The 24785-nt window shown below is 32.5% G+C and overlaps 1 protein-coding gene and 1 long non-coding RNA gene across 2 annotated transcripts; both read left to right on the top strand.

The window, feature by feature from the left end:
* Nucleotides 1-17497: 17497 nt before the first annotated feature.
* Nucleotides 17498-19011, top strand: LOC145305426 (uncharacterized). The gene is made up of 4 exons (XM_080147043.1): nt 17498-17574; nt 17876-17928; nt 18164-18226; nt 18638-19011. The coding sequence occupies exons 1-4, from the start codon at nt 17513-17515 to the stop codon at nt 19009-19011; spliced, it is 552 nt and encodes a 183-aa protein (XP_080003169.1). The 5' UTR covers nt 17498-17512.
* An 848-nt stretch (nt 19012-19859) lies between these two features.
* On the top strand, nt 19860-23838 carry LOC145305681 (uncharacterized). The gene is made up of 2 exons (XR_013874683.1): nt 19860-20549; nt 22716-23838. It is a non-coding gene; the product is annotated as an uncharacterized LOC145305681 (long non-coding RNA).
* Nucleotides 23839-24785: the final 947 nt, after the last annotated feature.

Raw genomic sequence — 24785 nt, forward strand, 5'->3', positions numbered from 1 at the left:
TTCCAGCTGCTCTTCCTTTCTTGCCAGATTCTTCAATATCCATAGGAATGGTAGCTTCATTATCATTCACTCCAAGTTTGGCAGCTTTTTCTCTCATCTCCATCCAGGTACTCAATCTTGGCAAGCAACACCAAACTTGGTAACATTTCACAAACAAGCTTGGAGAGAAACATAGTTGCACTCAATTTATTCAAATTGTTTGTCTCGTTCCAGTACAGCTTTCTGTTTATAGCTTTAGAATGCTCACCAGCCGCTACCAGGTTCAAGTGTCTTGAGTTCTGGCTGGTAAAGATAGGAATCCTGTCCAAAGCCCAGTCTAATGAGTTGATACATCTCCCCATCTCTAACTGCAACGAAAGCATGTTTACTAAGTTCAATTTGAACCTTGGTTCATTATCAATAAGACGAATTAAATCTGCAAGTGGCATGTCTTCACTGTTCATAAACACATTCCTCGACGATCTACCCACACTCAACGTTGGCAGCTCGACGCGCGACATTATCAACACCAGCCGGGATGCAGAGTTGCTGACCAACGCGCTTACAGGTAGACCAGGTTTGACTTGATTTCCTTCATCCGCAGATTGTTTGTGGCGACCATTTTCTTCGTTGCTCAATAACTGTTGATTCATTGTTGCCGCCGTAACCAACCTGCAAAAATACAATATAATTAAATTTCAGCATAAGAATTTAAAACCTAGCATTAAATTCTTCTTCAGTAAATCTTTTTTTATAACACCATGAACAACAACAATACAGAACTACCAACATGGGAATTATACCTAACAACAACATCAAAACAATCAATACAAACTTAGCAAACAATGGTAGTATATCTTTAAACAAATGTTCTAAACCAAACCAAGAACCTGTAACTTGTTCGAAAAATGACAACTTATGATCAACAAAATCCAATTTAGAAGCCTGTCCATTAAAATCCTCAAAATCCTCTAAGCCCTGATATCTAATAGTCTTATTAAAATCAGCAATAAACACCTTTTCATCATTCAGAAAAATCTTTTGTCCCACATGTTCAGATTTCTCATTGGCAATGTGAAGAATTTCGAGTCCCTGCCCCTGATTCCCAAGAAACAAATTAGCTGTCAACTTCAGAAATACCGGACTTTGCGAACAATTCAGCAATTTTATGTCCTCTACTGTAACAATCATTCTACTATATTCTTGTATCCCAACTGTCTCACCTTTATATTCCACCAACAAATGTCCTACAGCACATCCATAATCCACACCTAACTTTATTGGAATTTCAACCGCTGTACATTTTTCATACTTAGCAATCTCTCCCAGGTATATAATTCTGAACCCATGATGCAACTGTACATTTGATCTAACTTCTGTTTGAGCACATCTAGAAATACTAAAAAGTTCCATCATCCTCTCATTCCTTTCTCTACTAGCCAAAAACATAGCATTTAAATCAAACCTGGCTTCTTGTTTTAACAAATCCCCAAAATAACTTCTAACAGCCGCCTTCGGTTCCTCTAAAAACTTGATACCCTCCAATTCTGTTACAAAAATCTTAAAATCCAGATGCTGCAAAACAAGTTTCTCTGTTCCCATAACTTTAACTAAAATATTCCTTTCCGAGTTAGAAACAAAAAGTTGATCATTCCATGTAGTTAAATTGAATGTATCTTGAAAAACTACCTTAAAATTACTGGCTGGTTTTCGTACTACATACGGAAAATAGCGTGAAGTTGATGTTGCCCACAAATGATTTTCTTCAAAGTTCGCCACAATCGTTTTTTTATCATAATCCATAACAACATTTCCCTTGATCAAAACTGGAGTATTTTTTACTAAAATATGCAAAGTCCCAATAGCAAAACCTAAATTGAACCACATGTTGTGCGCATATACTCCCAGTGTCTTGCATTGAATGTTTTCACCACCAACATCACCGAAAGGTGACAATGTTCCATTAACCGTAAAGCTGTGAACAGTTGGCAAATCTATGTTCACTTTAAAACTAATACCATCATGCTGATACTTGCCAGAATGGAAAACCCTTCTACATTCATCCATACTTAACTCTACCTGTGTTTCATGTGGCACGTCTAACACGTGCACATGACTCGCAGTGCCTCAAAACCAGCGCTCCAACTTTAGCCTAACCTCACAACTAATAGCCTCCGACAATATAAAATCAGTTTCTGCTAAACCCAGTAATTCCACAGATCTGACCGGTTCCATCCTATCATGCAAACAGGCAGCTGATCTAAGCTCAACAGCACTTATTTGAGAACAATCATAAGCCGCTAACCGTGGATCCTGTGACGCATACATACCACCAACAATAATAAAACAATAGGTCTGCATCACAACAACAAATAGCAAAATATCCAAGTACCTGACTCCTCTATCATCCTTGGATTTTTTCACAGGTATTGGTCCAGAACGTCCACTCTTTGAACTACAGGCGTCGGGTGACCTTTTTCGCATACCACGATCTCCCTCTCGTCTGTTCCGGTCATGTCTGTCACCACCGCCGCCTCCTCGCTTGTCGTCACGCTCCCGACGATTGTCATGGTAATCTCTTCTCCTGCAAATATTATACAAATTATTACAAATATTATTTTTTAATCAATTTTGCGAGGTTCCTAGTTACTACATCTGCTACAGAATAACGTTCTAATCTATCTTTATCTCTATTTTGTCTATCCTCATCCAATTTTTGTAATTGTACTTCATTTGTAGAACCTTTAGGACGACCTTTCACAGGAATAGTTTCGGACATTTTTTGCGATTTTGCATTATCTAACGATCTATCTAATTCATCCTCCTCAACATCCCTACCCCGTTTAACACTTCCCCTTCTTTGTTCCAAGTTTACAATTTTACTCTGAAGTTTTGGAAAAGTGTCTTCTAAAATACTCATTCGAGACTCTAATTCTCTAGCAGATTCCATGTTAATATCCTCTACACCCAAACTGTTGTCTATTAAACTATTATCATTCGCATAATCTCCATGAAAAACACTATCTTTACTAATAGTAGAATATGTAGAATCTAACTTAGTTTTGTCATTCGTATCTACACTTTCAGAAATATGAGTACTTTCCAAAGTATCACTAAGATCCTCAACTAAATCATTTAAATATTCATTATCCTTAGATACATTTGACCTTTGCTGTGACAAGCCCACACCCAAAAAAGAATCCTCCAAAAAATCTGGTGTTACCTGTCCATCCTTCCGCCTTCCAACCACCTCTGGACTATCGCCACAACTATTCTCCTCTTCGGTAACGCCTGAACAAGATAAATTTCTTAAAGTATTGGGAAAATCATAGTTTATTTTCAAGTCATTGTCCACAGAGAAGAACTCATCTGTAACCACTAAGTCAATCTTTTCATCTGGAGTCAAATCTAGAGTACTCTCAATAACATATATTTTATCCCTTGGCACAATTCTAACCCCTTTGTCTTTCAATCTACACTTTTCCAGGGGTTGAACCTCAAACAAACTGTCAGAAATTACTTTTGTCACTAGACACGGACCCACCCATAAAGAACAGAGTTTACGAGCTACACCAATCGTTGTGATGTCATAATAAATATAACAATAGGAATTTATAGCTATCGGTCTACCTATCCTTTCTGTATTTTCTACCTGTAAATACTTCTCAGTCCTCTCTTGTCCAGTTCTCCAATTTCTGTCAAGACAATCCAATAACTCTGAAAAATTCATATATTTAATCTTTGTGCGTGTTAAAGGATCAAATGCATCCAATGGAAGCTTAGGGTTACGTAGGAAAAACTTGAAAAACGGGGAACATCCTAACCTCCGATTAAAAGAATTGTTCATACAAAATTGTGTAGCTTTAAGTTTATGAGCCCAATCTCCATCTTGAAAACGTAAATCAGTCTTAAGAAACGAATACACCGATTGGTTGTATCTTTCACTAAAATTCGAATTAGCTGAGCGGGGAGGGATAAAAATTTGTTCAATACCCAACCTTAAACAAACTTCCCTAAAAACTTTCGATTTAAAACTTTGTGCATTGTCAGTCCTGATTATCTCGCACAATCCCCAAACAGAAAATAAATTAAACTTCAAACATTCAATAATTGTTTCAGCTTTAACATCCTCAATAGCAAACAACCACACATATCTAGTACAACTGTCAACTACTATTAAAATATGCTTACAAATGACTCCATTATATTCACACTCATTCAAAGGACCTATCGCATCTATGGCCAACTCTGCCATAGCCTCCCCAGCCAAAGGTGAAAATTCTATATTATGATTATGTTTCGGTTTTTTACGCCTATTCAAACAAATAACACAATTTGCAACTGCCGCAGCTACATATTTAGACACATAGGGAAAAATAAAGTGTCTGTTAATCTTACTCAAAGTCTCCAGGTAATCCCTATGTCCCGCCGTAACATCTGCATGAGCCAACAAAAAAACTTTATTGTACATTCCAATAGGTACCACTACCCGTTCTATAAATTGAAATTCCTTCTGGAGCCGCATGGGTGAAGTCAAAATAATTAAACCATCTCGAAAACTCAAGTGTTCGAAAAACCTTAATATTTGTTTACCACGATAAGGCATTTGAGACAATTCCCTGGACGTGGGTTTGACATTATTTACAATAAATTTCCTCACCTCCACTAAAACAGGATCCTTCTCCAGACTACGACTGAATTCTCTCGCCTTCAATCTTGACGCTATTTGACTGGCCGTCTCTGCTCCAATTCCTGCAATAAGACATAATTTAGGATCTTCTAATTGATATACAGTATCCAATATTAACTCTCCTTGTTCGTCCGTCGATAATTTAGATATCCTGTCTTTACTATCCACTAACGTAGTACGTGACAATATATCAACATTAGTATGCATCTTGCCCTGCCTATGTACAACCTCATAACTGAAGGTGGATAAAAAATTTATCCACCTTATGGTGAGGCCAACAAAATATCCGTTTTGTCTCCAAGTAGATAGATGTTTCAGTGCAGCTGAATCAGTTCTAACAATAAATTTCTTGTGTCTCAAATAACATTCAAATCTTTCAACAGCATTTACTAATGCACATAATTCTCCTTTATGCGCTGCATAATTGGCTTCATGAGTTGAACAAACACGTGACCAACACGATATCATTTTCTCTTGACCATTTTGTTTTTGACTTAACACTGCAGACATAGCTGTAGACGACCAATCTGTATCCAACACAAATGGTTCAGCCTCCATCCTCCAATCTGGAAATGATTTGCTTATTTCTTCACAGAACAATTCTCTAGTCTTTGTAAAAGCTTCCATACTTTTTTCATCCCATTCTATTTTACTACTGTTTCTGAATTTGTTCAATGGTGCTGTAATATCAGAAAAATTCTTGAAATATGAACCATAATAATTTATGAAACCAGTAAATCTTTGAATATCTTTACCTGTTTCAGGTACTGGCCAATTCTTAATTTTTTCAATGTATGCTTTATCCATGAATATGCCTTCTGCATTTATGATATGACCCAGAAATTTCACTTCCTCTGCAAACAATGTACATTTTCCAAGATTAATCTTGAGTCCTGCTTCACAGAAGGTTCGTAGTAGTGTATTCAGATGCTCCAGATGTTCCTCCACATTCATGCTATATACGAGAACATCGTCTAAATAAACTAGACAAAATGCTCTTAATTCAGGACTCAAATCCATTACTCTATCCATCAATTTTACAAACGCACTTGGAGCATTGGTCAATCCGAACGGTAGCCTCTTGAAGCAATACTGCCGTCCATTAGAACAAAATGCTGTATATTTCCTGACAGATTCCTTCAAATGCATTGAATTATACGCCGAAGTAAGGTCAATAGACGTAAAAATCTTCTTTCCTCCAAGTTTGTCAAATAACTCACCAATGTTAGGCAAAGGATAACATATCTTCTCAGTTATCTCATTTAACGAGCGATAGTCCAGGACAAACCTGACTTTCACCTCGTTAGTATTTCCCACTTTCTTCTTAACAGCAAAGATTCCAGAATTAAACGGTGAATTACATTCTTCTATCACATCTGTCTCCAACCATAAATCAATCTGTTCCTTTAATTTCTCTGCATGATGAGGATTAAGTCTAATCATTCTATTTTTGAAAGGTTGAGCTCCAGGAACCAACTGAATATCATACTCCTCCAAAGTACAAGATCCAATATCCGTAGGGTCAATCGATAACGCCTTAAAATTCTTTAAAAACAAACCAACTATTCTACCTTTCAAAGAGACGTTATCTTTTAAAAACGGAACTTTATCCAACTTCAATTTATCTTTAATAAAACGAATCTTCTTTAATGTTGTTGACACATCTTCTTTAACCCTATTTTCTTGTAACATCGCTATCTTCTCCGCCAGAAACAAATTTCCAACCAAAGTACCAGCAGGAACAGATTTCTTAAAAGTTTCAAAATTCGTAATTTTAGTCATAATTTTACCGTTTTTGCCCACCTCCGTAATTCCTTCATTTATCAACAGGTTATTCCGGCTACAGTAACCTTGTCTAGGAGCTATATAACACAACTGTCCTTCAGGCATATTTCCCTTAGTTGAAACTTCTACCACAACTGTACTTAATGCTGGAATTTCTATTCGATCTTTCAATGAACAAATCCATTTTTGGTCTTGTAATTCAGCTACATTAATCTCAGGTTTCTTAGTTCTTGCCTTCTCCATTTTCTCCAGAACCGTATGAACCAAATTCTTCACTACAATCTTTCGTTTAGCTACCAGATTCACACTGGTTCCATGCATCTCAATCCTGTTACCATCTTTCCCAAATATCGTCTTCACGTGATTTCTGTTAAGCCAATGACTGCCTAGATTCATAGGTACAGTCATGCCAGAAATCACATAGCAATCTTCTTTAAAACTGTGGCCTCCAATCTGAAATTCAACATTCCGAACAACACCGTCAATCTTGATGCTGGAACCCTGCACGCCTGATGCTTTCGAATCCGTCTCTTCAATTGTACATTCAAGTTTTCTAGCTAACACTTGAGAGATCAGGCAGCCACGGGCATTACCGCTGTCAACTAAGGCCAGGATTTCCATGCCACCAATCTTCGTTGGAACGTAGACTTCAGCCGCTCCAGCCGCCATTTCAGAATCTTCATGAAAATTAGAAAACAGCTATCTAACCAACACCAACAGTTATGAGGTTGTAACTATCCAATTTTCCTATCAAATAACCATCTATCTATTTGCAACAAATAACAGAATAACAGAATAAAACAAATCACTCACCGACAATATTTCCTCCTCCAACAGAAATATCCAAAATATCTCTCAATCCACAATCAACAAAACTTCTCTCCGGCCAATCTAAAATATTACAAACATTTTAGATGCCAATTAGTAAATAAATCACTTTAAATAAGAATTAATATTGGTATTAATATATAACTAATTGTTTTACAAGACTGATTTTCAAACAGCAATATATATAATAGTAATCAAATATTGAACAGCATAAAATAAAATCTCACCATCAAATGAATGGTATATCTCAACCACTACAACTACTCTTCCCGACCAATCTAAAATATAATACAATTATTTTAGATGCCATACTTAAATGTTATCACTGAACAAATAAACTTGCAACACATTTAATAAAAGAGATTGTATTTAAGAAATATAATATTAATCAAATGTTATCAATCACCAAGCAAATTAATAATTCTTTCTGAATGCCATAAAATTTTTCTAATTCAACAAAATATTACCTAATAATACTATTATTATCAAATTAATAACTGATCTCCTGCACACTATTTTTATGTATTAAATTTTTGAAAGTCGAAACTCAACTAACTATATTTCTCCATACCTGAGAGCACCTTCTTGCGCAGCTCAACTTTCTTGCGCAGCTCAACTTCTGTGTGCAGCTCAACTTTCTGCGCATGGAACGCCCCACTCCTGTTAATCATTGCAGCTACCTCTCTACACCACCCCATTTTGCGCATACCAGCTCTGAGAGATAGTGCAAACTTCTTTGCAAATATGTTCACTCCCCCTTTCTCCTCAAAAGAGAGACAGCTCCACCATTCTTGCGCATACCAACTCCGAGAGACAGCGCAAAATATTTGCCAACCCCTCCCTTCCTTTATAAAGAGGGGCTACTCCACGATGATATCTAATGCATTATAACAATTTTGCTTCATGAAATTCTAAGCTTCATAAAAAATTTTGCTGAATCAACATTACTAAATCGCAATATAATTGTTTTAAAATTAAATACTTAAAACCACAATAACTGACTCAACTTTTAAAACAATTTTTCACATTTTCATCAAAATTTAATACTTTTCAAATATCTAATTTCACATTTTTATCCAATTTGATTCAATTTAAAATTAAAATTAATTTTCTTTCATTAACAATTTTACAAAATTGTATTCCTATTTCGTTATTCCATTTTCAATTCTTTATTATTCTTATCTCTGTTAGACTCCCCAACAGTCTGAAACAAAAATGAATTTTTTAATTACAACAAAACATAATCGAAAACTAAATTAATTATTTTGATTTCTATTATAACATAATCTCATAACTTCATATACGGTAATAAACAATATGTTATCTTTTCATAATTCAAAATAAACCATCAAAATAAACTATCACAGTATTAGAGTTGCTTCGTTCACTCTTTATCATTAATTTTGTTTTGTTGTTGTTTATTTACAACGCGCATAAATCAAAACAATGCCGCGTAACATGTAGAAAATGAAATAAGGTTTTAGTGGTCATAATACATACAAAACATTAATACCATAAAATGTCATCTATAATAGCACTATTCCATGCCTCAACCTCCGCTACAAGATCATCTTCATAATCGCGTACCCCTAAACCATCGACATACGCCACTTCCTTCGTATCTGCTTCATCCTTCACCCCTCCTTCAATTTCACCAACCAATTTCTTTTTATCAATGCCATTTTCATCCTTCTTAAAACTCTTTTGCCCCGTTTTATAGGGAACAAAAGGCTTGTTTCCCCACCGCAAATAGTATTTTCCTTTAGGATTAGGTAACTTTTTATCTCTAATATCAAAGCAATCCCTCATCATGTGTCCTTTTCTATTGCAATAATAACAAATAAAACCACCTTGAATTGCGCCAATTAAAGGAATAAGTTCAGCTGGTCCGCCAAATTCATCAGCTAAATCAATTTCACATTGATTTATTTCATATGAAAAATTATCTTCATCACTAACCTGATCAATAGTTACAGGATTTAACTTGGAACCAGCGCCGCCAACCATCGTTTTAGTAAAAGCCATCTGGTTTGTTGTACATCCTCTAGCCATTGATCCTGAAATTTGATTAAATTGTAGCCCTTTAACAATCAGCTGTGCTTTAACTATTAACTCTGTCCGAAACTTCGTTATCATTCGCACTTGTCCGTCACGCTCCATATCTAACGAAAATTGACGCATCTGGTTAGCCAAAAGTGGCGATAAAATCACATTACACACTTGAGAATAGAAATCCATAAACATATCATCGGTTGGTTTCGGATAAGCACGTTTCCAGAATGATAATATCTTATCAAAAAATGCATCAATCTTATCATTTTCATACTGCTTAACACACAAATACGCATCTTTACACACATTTTTCATGTTGGGTGGTAAAAATGTCTCTCGCATCTTACACAAGTACCCCTTTAATGTTAATCGTCTATTCTCCATATCTGCAGGTTTTAGCGTATAACCACAAGCGGTTCTTACACCCACACACTTGTCAAACAGAATTTCCTTGCACACTTGATGATTAGTCATATGATACTGTCTAGTAGTCATCCAAAATCTCTCTAAATAATCATCAAAGAAAATCACATCATCGTCTACTAAAAATTCAGGCGCATTCTTTCTGAACTGATCATCAAGCTTAGCACACGTTTCATTGTACCTATGAACATTCTCTTCCCCCTGCGATACGTACAAAGATCTATCTGGTACATAAACAAGAGATTTACACCAACTAACCTGTGACTCACTCAGCCCAGCCTCAAAGAAATTGAGCGTATTAAAATCCTCCGCTTTAACCTCAGAAATGGCTGGCCACCACATGAGAACTCCATTGTAGATATTATCCACAGCATCAACCTTAGACAGCTCCCAAAGTTTTATGATCTTATCTTCATGATCTTGCATTCCACCAAAAATAGCTCGAGAACCACTAGCGAACAATTTAGGCTTCTCCTCTGGTACAGATCCTCCAGCCGTCCTCTGCCAAGGCATAGAGTTATTCAAACTATTCTGCTGGGCACTATTCTGCTGGGCAATTCTATCCAAAATTCGTTGCTGGCCAGTCATAAACTCATCAACAACCGTCACATTCTCGGTTTTGATATCACTTTCAACACCAGGCACCACTATTTTAGTAAGGCGATCTTCTAAATCGTCCATACGAGTAGCTAATCCAGTAACCGCAGCACTATTAGTAGTAACATTATCCGTCAACTCTTGAATATTCGCCTCCAGCGGCGCTAGACGCCCACCCATCTCCGCCGCCACATTATCAATTCTAGTCCCAAGAGCATAAATCTCACTCTTGACCGAACCCATAAAATTAACCATATACACATCCTTCTCCTCCTGTGACATCTTCCTCCAATCAGCAATGTCCATCCTGGTCACTGCAAATATCCTGAACAAAAACCAAAAGCAAAGAAATAATACAATTAAAAGAAAATCTGAGCTATAGATTCGTACTACACTACTGCGCCAAAATGACGTGTAATAATAGTAAGAACAAACAGCTAAATATTCTAATAAAGTGTATTAATTCAAGACAGATTAAACATACAATTATAATATTAAATATAATAGCAAGGATTCACTTTTAGGTTCGTGCCGAGTCGCAGAGCAAAGTCTTGCTCCGAGACGGGTGACACAAGAACTCAAAGCTAATATACAAAATACATACAATGCTCTCAAGACAGGAAGAAAGGGACTATACATCACATAATTATTGAAGTAAAAAGTAATTTTAGTAAAGTTGTACAAAATGCAAAATACTTCCAATATGACATATTTCTTTGTATTTTGTTTATCATTATTGTTGATGTACATCAATTTTTTGGCCATTGTCTTATCCTCTTTGATCCCTGGTGGTATAGGAAGCAAGAAGCCGAAAAAACAATCTGAAGCAACTACAAAATTAATAAATATAATAAGTTTTATTAAGAATTGTTGAATAAGCAGGAGCAAAAACAAATAGACTATAAATATTCACAATATACACGCCACGCTATATATATACTTACAATTTTTTTTACATCAAATTTATTGTTTTGTTCCCCAAAGTTCACAGTAAACATTTGCAATTAGTTTTGTATTATTTACAACAGTTCTATATTTGTAAAATTTTTCATGCAGAAAATTGCATAAATATTTTAAGACTTTTTAGCAGATAAAACAGCCTTTGCAAATCAGAAAATTAATCTGATTGTCTGGGTACTATATGCTCGATACATTAAATGCATGGGAATAAAACAGTAAATAGTTATCTTCATTGGCATATACGGATTTTAAAAACTCCACAAGAATTAACAATACCTTTAGGGATTTAAGTTTTAATGATATGAAATAAGCATTGATGTGGGCTGTGTTAATATGTTCAGATAGTTGTAGGTTGTGTAAGCCACATTCAAAGGAGTTTGAAACATAATATCATACTTCAAAACAAAAGTTTGTAGGTAATAAATGAGTAATTCTCTAACAAATGTTCCTCACAACTATGTTCATTTATGACTTTTGGTCACATGTATACATATTTAAATTGAATGATTTTTATTATTGTTAGAGGGGGGGATTTTAAATTCAAAGGTTAACTATTTTGATTTCAGGAGTTGGTAAAGGGTGTGTTTGACACTCCCCTACACCCCTTTACACTCTACTCTTGTTAAAAATTCTTTATACAGGGCATTTTAAAAAAACTGTGTTTTTCAAATTTGGGAAACAACCATTAGGAGTACAAAAAAATAATTATATGTCAATATTCTCTTTAAAAATATGCATCGAAATTGTTACAGGTGTTTTTTAATATCTCTGAAAATAATGGCGCATTTTAAAGCATAAATATTTCAAACGATGCGTATGATGTTTTTTTCTGGTAGAATTTTGTGCCTTAAGGTTGGTTTTCAAAAATTCATTCACTTGAAAACAACATCTTAATACGGCCATTACAATTTTCTGCAAATTACACGAAAAATTTCATTTAAAATTCCCTCACTGAAAACAAATATTCAGTTTTTCATTTTGTATACTTAAGAAACATGACCTTCAAAATTGCTCATGTTCGTAAATCCCCACCCCTCATTTATTCCTATAATCCTTTAATTTGATTGACAGGTTAAGATATAAACTCATAATTTATCCATAATTTGTAATTAAATGCTTTAATAAAAAAAATCAAACTTCAATAAGTTTTTTGTCCTTAGAGATTTTTTTGTCAAATAAAAAGGAGTTTTTTTCTTTTTACAATAACCTACGTTATAAAAGAAGATTATTTTACTGCAAATGCATCACAATCAAGAAATGTGAAAAAATGACAAATTGCAGTTTCTTAAAAATGCTTTTGTGAGGAGCTAAAAATCATTTCACCTTTAAAACTCATTAAGGTACTTTTCTTATACCTTTTTCTGAATTAATATTGAAATTCTAAAATTTTTTTATACATAATAGAAGAGTTATTTTAACTTTTCTTTACAACATTTTTCACATAAAGCATTTTTGGAAACTATGTTCTATCATAGAGGCCGTATTTTTAGAGATAATGAAAAACACCTGTTATAAATTTGATGTACTTTTTTTACAGAGAATAAGGACATATAATTGTTTTATCTGTATTCCTTCTGGTTGTGTCAGAAAAACACAGTTTTTTCTGAAACACCGTGTATATTTAAACTTCAGATGAGCTTGAAATTTCTTTAGATATTTAACATTTTGAACATTAGTATGGGAATAAGCAATAACCTGATAAAAAAAACGGCAGCATTTCATTGCTATGCACAGTTAGGACTTTTAGAAAAAAGGGGTGTCTATAATTCCAAAAATCTGAAAAATGACAAATGTTTATTTTCGCCTGATTTTACTATCCTATTTTGACTTCCTGTCTATGTAAACCTTGACTAGACCTAATGTTTTGTATGAATATATAATAGATAGAGTAGGCATATTTGTTTTTCAAATAACATAATATATATGTATGTAGACTTATGAAATGAAGATAGATAGATAGATAGATGAATGGATAGATAGATAAATATAAATATATATGTAGATATATAGATAGATAGATAGATAGATAGATAGATAGATAGATAGATAGATAGATAGATAGATAGATAAATAGATAGTTAGATTTGGAGATAGATAAATGTATGGCCATTAATACATTAATATGCAAGATATGCAAGATAGCTGCGCCTATAATTTGTCATATTTATGTCTAACTTTCAGTTTTCTGATGACAGACTAAGATTGAAAATGTCTATTCTTTGTGTTGGGATATCGAACATGCATGTTATATAAATCTTTTTTCCCTCACTACGTGACTATGTTATGTACTTTCAGCATAGAAAAATTATCTCTTTCTCCTTATTATTAACAACTTTCTGCGGATGGCGAGATGAAAATTAAATTTAAAAAGATTAATTTCAGTTATTTGATCTAAAGTTAATTTTTTTATTATTTTGTTTTAGCTTTTAACACATTAAAATGTATGTCCTTGTTTTTTTTTGGGTTTGAACTACATAGATTTAAGATCACAGAACTCTTTCACTAAAAATGTACAGTAAAATAGACAAAAAACAATGATGACAATATCCACAAAAGTGAAGCTCAAAAAAAGGAAATCAGACTAAAAAACATCAATGAGTAAAATGAACCATTGACAAAAAATTAATCTCACTAATGATAAACATAATTAGACCTTATGTAAAATAAAACTAAACATAATAAACCAACCAATCAAAATTCAATGAAAGTACCCAGAGTTTTAAGCCAACGATTCAGAAAACGTGATAATAAAACCTTGCGTACTAGTGTAATAAACAGTTAAATTTCCCATTACTTCCTGAGAAAAACCGCATTTAGAAGTCTAAACAATCGGTCATTTTCGTTTTAACGATTCATTGGTATGATATTTTTCTTTTACTTAAATACATTCTGTACAAATATTTTAAAATGTTCTCTACGTCCAAAGACTAGTTTATAGGTCAACGACTTTGTCATTAAAGATGTCAGAATTACTTTAGTTCTGAAGAGTAAAGGAGTAACAAGAGGTATGAACTAACAATAACATCCTACAGAAAATACATACAATTGTTATTGTGTGTATTTATTTGTACGTAACCTTAGGTTCAAATAGATACAAAAGTACCAATTTTATATGAGGATTATTTTTACTTATTTACTTATTACTATCGTTCAAATAAAAATAAAAATAAAAAAAATTGTTTCTACTTTTTTTAGATGTGATTTTTTGGGGGATTGATGTATCCATCCCCCAACTATCTATAAACCTTTTTTGGACCTTTTTGGACCTAGGAAGCTTCACTATAAAATAGAACCATTTCGCCCCAGCGGTTAGCAAGATATAATACAATACGATACAAGAATTTTCAGTAGGGCTTAGAACCAGATCTAATGAAGCGGATATTAATCGGTTATGAAGCCTTACTGGAAAAAATGTCCCCTGCCAAAAAAGACCCGCCAAAAATTGTCTTGTTTAAGCTTACCACCCTCCACCACTAGAAAAGTTTAGACCAATATATCAGCGCAGTATAATCACAGGAATCAAGGGTTTGTCATTGAATAAAATTTTTATTTAGAAATGAATATTTTCCCTGTAATTGAGAAATCTTTAATTAATATTTGTTGAATTTCAGCATTAAAATCAAAATATATTAGTTTGGACTCTACAAAAATTATGTACATTATATAAGAGCCTTGCCTTCAGTTCTATAGCATGGTGCTTTCTCTCATAAAGTGCTCCCTTCCCCTTATTTTCTAAATAAATTTATATTAATTAAGAGGAGATATTATTCTTATCCCATAGGGGGATCCCAACCCTACAGGGTTACTCAGAATTATTTCAACCTAACTTAAAAACAAGCAATCAAAAAACCTACTTATTTTTGATTTATTTTAAAAAGGGTTTTGTGCTCAACAAGAAACTTTGAGGGAAAACACAAAGATATTTTGTCTCTTTATACCTGATTTTATTTTGCACTAAAACTTAGACAATTTGTGTTCCACTTTTAATGTTTATACATTGTGACAGAAAATATTTGATTCAGGCAAATTTAAGGAGTTGAAATGATTCAATTACGAAAATAAACACACCCTTACATCCACACAAATTAGGGGGGATATCATCCAGTAAATTATACTGGTAGCCAAAGTTTTAAAAACAAGTTTTCATATTTGTTAGCTCCAAAACTTTGGAATTGAATTTTAGATTGGTTGGTTCCTAATTAAAAAATAAAAAACTTTCAACCAATAATTTCAAGAATTTTGTTTATCATCATTGGAGATTGTACATCAATTTATCGTCAATATACATAAAAAAATCAACACATTATTTATATTTTTTGTAGTATTTTGCAAACAACCCTAGTTTTTAATCTGTGCAATAGTTAAAAGAATATTTAAATTAGGTTTGAGGAACCTAATTTTTTCTTCGTTTTTACTTTTAGTTTTATTAGCGGCCTTGCTCCTAGCCTCTATGAGAGGACGGGGAAGAATAAAACCACCTAAAGATAGCTCAAAGCTTCTCTGAAATGTATAATCAATTCGGACCAGCAATTTCTAACATTCTAAACTTCAGAGCAAGGACTTCAAAGGGGGGCATCCACCTTTAATAACCTTCCGACCCCAATAAGATTTTGTAACTAATGTAAAGATTCTTAGTCATAGGTATCATCATAGGTATTCAAAGATATTAATGGATACACATAAGAAGAAAATCTATGAGTCACCACCCGCCAAATAGCCTAAAACCTTCCAGCCACTCAACAGTTTACGAGACATACACACACACAAACATCTTACTGCATCATAAATATATGAATTGATGATTAAGCTACAGAAAAAGACAAACAAATAAAAATTCCACTGCTCCACATAATTAAATGATTTATATTCAATCACGAAATTCAGGAATATAGGCACATCATTATATAAAAGTAACAGGATGTCTGTCTTTATATTTGAACTTAATGAACTCGCTAACTGCCAAATAAATTGAATGGTTCTCCTTTACAATGTAGCTTCTCATAGATCCTCACCTAAATAAAGTGCCCTAAAGTAAATATCTTCTGGACCTATGAAAAGCTTTACTGTGGAGGAGAACCATATCTGCAGGATAAGAGGAGACATTAGAACGTTAAATACACCAGTCCCCAAAGTTTTATAATAGCGTTTTCTTATTCGTTGGCATAATAACTTTGGGAACTTTTATTGAGTTTTGATTGGAATCTCCAAACGTTTCATTCCTTAATTGTAATCTACAGACTGGGCAATTTTGTGTATAATCATTAGGGATGTACATAGATTTATCATCCATTGTCTTATCCCTTTAGATCCCTGCACATCTGTTTAACTGTTAGGGAGATCCTTCGGTACAGAAAAACACACGCACGGACCTGCTGTTACTTTCAAATAAGGATTAGTTGGTTCACTCTGATTGATCTGTTTAAACTCTGTCTTTTCAAACTTTTAAAAAAAGTTTTCAGTTTTAGTTTGATCTTTGCAGGGAGGGTAGGACAATGTAAGTTAGATTTATCTTCATTTATTTCTTTTCCCTAATATAAACATGCTACAAAAGGCATGATTTAACCTATGAGAATTAATTATTTCCCCTTGTCTTATCCCTGGGTTTTTGACAAAATTGAATATTTAAAACTGCTAAATTGGTAGATGTGTTTAAATATGTTAATTACAAATTAGGAAATATTAAAGAAAGCGAAACTTCTAAATAACCAAAGTCTGCCCCATTTAGCAACCTTAGGCATTTATTATTGTTGTTATAAATTTTGATGCTGAACTTATTTACTTGGCTACTAGTCCTAACATTTTATAGTATCCAGGTATAATTAAAACGAGCGGTTTCGCCTCTTTCGGGAAAATAAGTTTTTAAGGGAAAAAAAGTCAACCCTTTTTTTCAATTTTAGTTTTTAACAAATGTTGGCAGGTGGGTCGTTTAGGGGTGATACCTTTTTGGAGGGTGGCGGTACCCTCCCCTAAAATAGTGTTGAAAAATACTTTCCAGGAACCGGTTCATCGGTTAGCAAGATCCTTCAGTACAGACAGATACACAGAAAGACAGAAGGATCTCCTGTTACTTTTATTTAGGGATTAATCATTTCATGAAATAATTTTTTTAAGCAAATAAAGTAAGACAAAAATAAAAAAATATAAAATATGTTTTTCGTCATGAAAGGGTTGAGATGTTGAAAATTTTGAGTACAGAAAATGATCAAATATATTCATTCTAGATTTGAGTCGCGAAGTATAAGGAAGTGTGTATTTGTTAGGTGAGTAGTGGGTATTTAACATATTAACAATTAAATGCTGCTAACAATTCCATTTGATTTGACTTTTTTCTGCTTTACTTGAATGCTCAAATAACCTTTGAAATAATAAATTCTGTTTAATTATGATTATTGTTCTTTTTATTAAGTGTATTATTTTAGTTGTTTATTTTCCTAACGCAGTGGAAAATAAGCAAATAAAGTAAGACAAAAATAAAAAAATATAAAATATGTTTTTCGTCATGAAAGGGTTGAGATGTTGAAAATTTTGAGTACAGAAAATGATCAAATATATTCATTCTAGATTTGAGTCGCGAAGTATAAGGAAGTGTGTTTACCCACCCTGCCCTCCCGTAGGTAAATGAATATATTTTAAAGTGATTAAGTTATGAGTCTATATGTAAATTTTCTAAAAAATTAATTTTTATATAATTTATCTTTAATCATAAAGTTGTTTTATTCAAATATTTAAAGCAAATAGGATTATGTGAAAAGAATATTAACATTACGTGGTTTTTGAGCATAAAGATAAATAAGATTATTAAGTGTGAATATGAAAGAACAATTTATACATAGTTTATAAATATTGCAGTATTTCCGAGACGAAGACTGGTATTTGTTTTGGCAGAAATAATTGGATATGCCTATATACCAGGTAAATGATAAATATAATATACCCACTATCTCATATACAGTATACACATTTCCTCTGAATTAATGATTAAATTTCAAGATAAGTTTATTTAAAATTTTATTTTATTTTTAATTTTTATTGGGTGACATTTTGATGTAGACTTTCTTTTTATTTAAATATTCTGAATAGTTTAACATAGAAAATTGAGTAGAAGATGTGACAAATTAACTTAAATAATTTAATTCTAACCAGTACTCGTCTTATGATTAAAATATTGGCAATTACTACATACATGCATAATTGATAAACTATTCTTTGAAATTCATTGATAAATTATATAAACATTCAACTGCATTACATAATGGTATTTAGTTTTAGGACATTATAAAAATTTTATTTTATGGATATAAACAATATTTTATATTTATTTAGAATGGTGGGACGAGAAAAATTCATTTCCGAGAGGCCTACTGTATCCTCCAAAGCGGTCGTCCGTAAGCGATTTCCAAGCCACTCACGTAGCCGCTCCCGTAGCCACTCACGTAGCCGTCTCAGAAGCCGTTCAAGAAGCCGCTCCAAAAGCCGTTCCCGAAGCAATTTGCGTGGCCGCTCCAAAAGCCGTTCACAATCCCGTAATTATCAACGTAGCCGATCCCGTAGCTATACACGAGGCCGTTCATGTACCAAGGGGTCTAAGAACCGTTCAAGATCACCATCCCGCCGTCGTTCTGTTTCTGTACAAGATCGTTCTGGAAACCTTGATACCCACACATTTAAAGGGCGAATATAGGTTTGATATAATATGAGCTTATTTCAAAGGTGCCATTATATAGATTATAAATAACTTAAGGATATTGACATATCTAATTGTATAAGTCTGTTTATAGCTTAAAACCTTTCTAACTCAAGATAATATTATGTAATAAGTGTGGTTCCCTAAGAACTTAATTACCCTAGCATCACACAAGGCTTTGTAGCAAGGTTGAATTAAGAAGCTTTCGTTAAAGGATAGTCGTAATAACGTGGAAACCAATTAATCAGGGGTAAATATACCCATCTTCTACCTTAATACAAATTATATAAAGTAAAATATTTAAAAGTTTAAAAAACCATCAAATAATTTAAAAAGTGAAAAAAAAATAATTGATAAAATTTTCTTGGAGGAAGAATGATTTCAAATCCCTGTTTTTTTAAGGTTCGTGTGTGTGTGTGTTAAAATTGCGTACATTAGGGTTTTTATATTTTCCAGAATTAACCAATGATCTTTGTACAGAAAATAAACTTTAAGACGTATTATCTACCCTCGTCAAAACTATTGGTGCACTTCTACGCAAATTATTTCTACGCTTTTTAAAAATTGAATTAAAGAGTATATAATCTAAATTAATAAACATTTAAATTATCATTTAAGATGCGTGCCATTGTAATAGTCAATCAAACTTAAGCAAAATAGTCAAAAAAAAGTCTTGTAAAGGGCTAAAATAAACCGTTTGTCGTCAATCTCATTTATCATATGTTCAATTGAAACAGAAAATTGCAAAATCTACTTAAGGATTTTTTTGAATTTTTAAATTTGGCATAGATATTCTAAAAGTATGAAATGGCACCTTTCATATAAGCTCATATCATATGGAACCTATATTCGCCCTTTAAAACTATTATTCAAAAACAACAACAAAAAATCGAAGAGTTGCTCTGTTCTCAACGTCAGGAACTTGAGGAAAAAATTGATTCAAAGTCAAATTTCCGTCAAAAAAGAAATGAGCGCCAGTATAGTTTTAATACCAAAGTTTTGAATTTACTTGAACGTGCTAAAAAATTGATGAAAGACGATGACAAAAAGAGCGCGTTATATGAAATAAAAGAAGCCATACAAGTTTTACAAACTCAAAATGAAGATATTTTAATTGCTGATTCATCAAAATTTGGTTGGCTAACAGTCTCAAAATTCCGTGGAAAAGAAAAACTACCTTCTTCAATTCAGAAGCAAATACAGAAAATTGATAACAATCTCGATAAATATGCCTCCAAACCAAATTACAAGAAAGGAGGCCACAAGAATTTTAGACAAACAAATTCACAATCTACAGTGCAAACTAATCGTCAAACGAGAAAGGGACCGGAAGAAACACTACAATACCTTAAAACAAGAAAAAGGTCCGGTTTATGTACCTTCTGCTCTGAGAGTGGACACTTCTGGAAAGAATGCGCTTCCTACTGGTCCGAGGTCAACAAATCCCGTGATAAAGCAGATTGATTCTGTAAAACCTATCCCTCATTCCTGGCAACAACCTGTTACTTCTTGGTCTCAAATTTCACATAAGTATAATATTCAAGATTCAAGGTATGATGAATTTAAATATTTACAATTTCTTGACATTAATAATGAGTTTGTTGATAATTATGTCCACTATCAACTAGGTAATAAAGATCCTATAATTTATGATAGATTAAAGCATCATGTAGAATTTTGGAAAACTTTAAACACACCTAACTGGCTACTTGATATTATTTCTTATGGATTTAAAATAGATTTTCATACCCCACCGCCAAGAATGTTTTTTCCTAATAGTAAAAGTTGTTTTGAAGGAAACAATTTTACCTGGTTAACAAATACTATAACTGAATTTTTGGATTATAACTTTATTTCTGAAGTGACTGAAATTCCCCATTGTGTCCTCCCATTACAAATTGCGCAACACCCAGAAAAACTTTCTTTGATACATGATGAATCGCCCCTTAATGCTTATGTAAACAAGAAAAGTTTTAAACTAGAAAATTGGGATTATATTTTTTCTTATGCTAGAAACGCTTCTTATGGTATCAAATTTGATTTTAAAAAGTTTTATTTTCATTGTCATATACATGAAAAATATAGGACATATTTCGGATTTAGTCTTTTTTATAAAGGTAAAATAAGATATTTTCAATTTAATGTTTTACCTTATGGTTATTCTTTAGCACCTTATATTGCACGACATCTTTTGAAACCATTAATTTTAAAATGGCGAATTTTGAATATTTTGATAGTAATTTATTATGATGATGGTATTTCAATACATAAATCTAAAGAATTTTTGGAAAAAGCTTCTTTGCAAATTTTTTGTGATTTATTACGCGCTGGGCTAGTGCCCGGTATTTCTAAATGTATTTGGGCGCCTTCAACTAAACTTGATTGGAATGGTTATACATGGGATTTTAAAAAAGGGATATTTTACGTTAAATCTAGACGTGTAACAGATTTTACTTTTTTATTATCTGAAACTTTAAAAGTATGGCCTAGAGTTACATATCGTACTGTTTCACAAATAGTTGGAACTGTGAATTCTATGGCACCTGTTTTTAATGGGAAAGAACAGCTTAAAAGTAGATTCCTTCAATCTATTATTAATATACGCCATTCAAAAAATTATAAATGGGATGATAATATTCGCACAAATATCTCTGACATTATTCATATTGCACATTCTGAACTATTATTTTGGCTTCACAATATAGACTTGTATAATACTAGAGTATTTAAACCACAAATACCAACGAGAGAAGGTTGGGTAGATGCGAGTAGTTATGCTCAAGGTGGTTTAATACTAGAATGGAATAATGATAGGTTTGTTAAAGCCCTATCCATTGATTCTATAAGCCAAATTAAAGAGAAATATAAAGAACGTAATAATATCTATGAATTGACGAAAACTGTGCAAGAAACATTGTTTAGGAAAGGCACTGTTAAAAATATTGAAATTTATTATGAAAAATTTACAGTTTCTCAACAATCCAAAGATTCGAATGAAAGGGAACTTTTGTCTGCTTTTAATATTTTATATAGTACAAGGCATTTTTTTGAAAAACCAAATGTTAACTTTACATCTAGATAATCAATGTGCTGTTAGTACAATTTTGAAAGGAAGTGGTAAACTTCGTTTGCATAAATATGCTTTAAAAATTCATGATCTATGTTTAGCGTATAATATTACTTTGAATGTTGTGCAAATTCCAAGATATATCAATAATGTTGCAGACAGATTTTCAAAATGTTTTGATAACGAAGACTATTCTGTTACATCTCTATTTTTTAGAACAGTTCAAAATGCATTTAATGTTACTTGTTCTTTTGACAGATTTGCAAATAATTTAAATAGGAAAATTGAGAATTTTAACAGTGCCTATTCTTGCCCAGGTTCTTCGGGCATTGATAGTTTTCAGTATAATTGGGGTCTACCACATATTAATTGGCTATTTCCTCCTCCAAGACTTATTCTAAAAACTATTAATCATTTGTTAAATTGTAAAGGAATAGGTTTACTTCTTACCCCTGAATGGGAAAACTCCTCTTTTTTGCCTTATTTACGAGTCATATTACAACAATATGGAAAATGTAAAATGTTAAGATTTAAACCAGAAAATGTTTTTATTAAAGGATCGGACCCGACTTCTTATTTTGGACCTGATTTTAATTCAGCTGTTCTAGTTTGGTATCTTGATTTTACTTAAATTTCTTCTATCATTTTAGACTATTTTCCTTCGGATACCGGTATGGACTTCCCACCAACATTATTGAGAAATCACCTAAATTTCAAGCCCTATCCTGCTTACCTGTAAGAGACCAGAATCGTTTGATTGAAGCGGATCTTCAAGGTTACAGTCCTAATACACTCAAGTCGTATGAATGTTGTAAACATTTTATTGAATTTTGCCCGGAATTTCCTATAAATATTGTTAAGCTAAAATTATATTTATTAAATGAAGCAGAAAAAGGTCGTTCATTTCTTGTTTTACAACGTATTATTTCTGCCATAAATTTTGTTTGTGATTTTTTGGAATATCCTAAAATTGATACTGTAAAAATCAGAAAACTTAAACGTTATTTACGTAAAATAGCCAAACCACGCAGGCTTGTACGTAAAGGTTTTCAAAAATATCATTTGAATTTATTATGGAAAAATGTATGTAGATATAACATTAAAAATTTAACTTTAATTGAACTTCGTACTTTTGTAATGATAAATGTTTTATATTACACTGGGACACGTTTTAGTTGTGTTCAAAATATTAAACTAACTGATATTGTTTACAAGGATGATTTTTTGCATTGTAAAATAGCTAAATCTAAAACAGACCAATCTGGGGAAGGCCATGTAGTTTATGTACCATATGTTTCTAATTATAATCCAATTAAACTTATATGTATGTATTTAAATGTTAATTTTGCGAATCCATATTTATTTCCTTCTTCAAAGTATGACAGATTGAATAAATCTTGGTTTTTTCATCCAATTAATCCTATAAGCTACAGCACTGCTTATAGACAATTCAAATTATTTTTGGATAAATTTGGTTTGAATTCTAAGTCTTTTGGTTTGCATAGCCCTAGAATAGGGTTTACAACAGATTTGTTTGAAAAAGGCGTCCCTTCCGACGTCATAGATCGTGCTGGACGTTGGTTATCGAAATCAACGAAATTTGGATATTGCAAGCATGAGGAAACTTATTTTAAAAAACACATAAAACGCTTTGTTTCCTCTTCATGATAATACGTTGCAATTTTATCTCACAACTTATCATTGTTTTTTGTACATATGCTTTACTTGAATGCTCAAATAACCTTTGAAATAATAAATTCTGTTTAATTATGATTATTGTTCTTTTTATTAAGTGTATTATTTTAGTTGTTTATTTTCCTAACGCAGTGGAAAATAAAACCAGAATTAAAACATCTAAATGTTAAAATTGGATGTATGGTCTTTCTAGCAACTAAATAAACTAAATAGTTAACAATGTACCTATTGTTACAGAAGTTATCTCATATTTGAATATATAGAATTACAGACTAATCTTATAAGTATAAATGCTTTGCTGTATATAACACAGCCCTGGCCTAAGTGTGTATGTACTAAAATCTTTGTAGAGATTAAATTAAATATGTGAAGTAAAGTTTTGATATTTTGGCCGCTAGCTGTTTAATAACTAACATTAAAGTGAGAAACATTGAACTTCTCGTTAACTTTGGTTTAACAAGCATGACAACATTCATAAAAGCAAGCTCGAAGATTAGGTACATTAAAAACGAATAGTAACTCTTTTAGAGTGTTAGAACTTTTCAGGCATAATATTAATATGTAAGATTACTCAAGTCAAAAAGGACTTACTTTCAATTTTAGGGTTTGATTATAGAGATGCATCGCTTATATGTTTCTTGTTGTCCTAGGAAGCAGTATTCTAAAAATTAAATGAATAAGATAATTATATTATATAAATCAGCCTGTTTTAAATGGACGTGTGAACTTTCTGGTAACGATTAAAGAGTTGCTATTTTTTCTAAATTTTGCTTGAATGTTATAGGAATCATAATGTAATAAAGTTTGAAATCGATAGGACAATTCTAACATGTATATGTATATCAACCAAAACAGCTGGATACGGACGTACGTATGGAATGACTGGTTTAAATTATAAAAACAGCTTCACTTTTTAAAAGGACGACAGAAATCATATAAAGCATAAAGTAGAAATTATCCCAACTGCTGCTTTGTCAGGTGCATGTTGATGTGTTAAAAATAACAAGATTGTTTTGGCCCATATA

This window comes from Acartia tonsa, chromosome 14 (genome assembly GCF_053477335.1).
Source record: "Acartia tonsa isolate MP-2025a chromosome 14, ASM5347733v1, whole genome shotgun sequence".
Lineage (NCBI taxonomy): Eukaryota > Metazoa > Arthropoda > Copepoda > Calanoida > Acartiidae > Acartia > Acartia tonsa.

Coding starts and splice junctions, on each gene's coding strand:
- LOC145305426 (XM_080147043.1), top strand. CDS start 17,513: ATGATCAAATATATTCATTCTAGATTTGAGTCGCGAAGTATAAGGAAG. Junction 17,575..17,875: donor AGGAAGTGTGTATTTGTTAG/GTGAGTAGTGGG, acceptor TATTCATTCTAG/ATTTGAGTCGCGAAGTATAA. Junction 18,227..18,637: donor TGGATATGCCTATATACCAG/GTAAATGATAAA, acceptor ATATTTATTTAG/AATGGTGGGACGAGAAAAAT.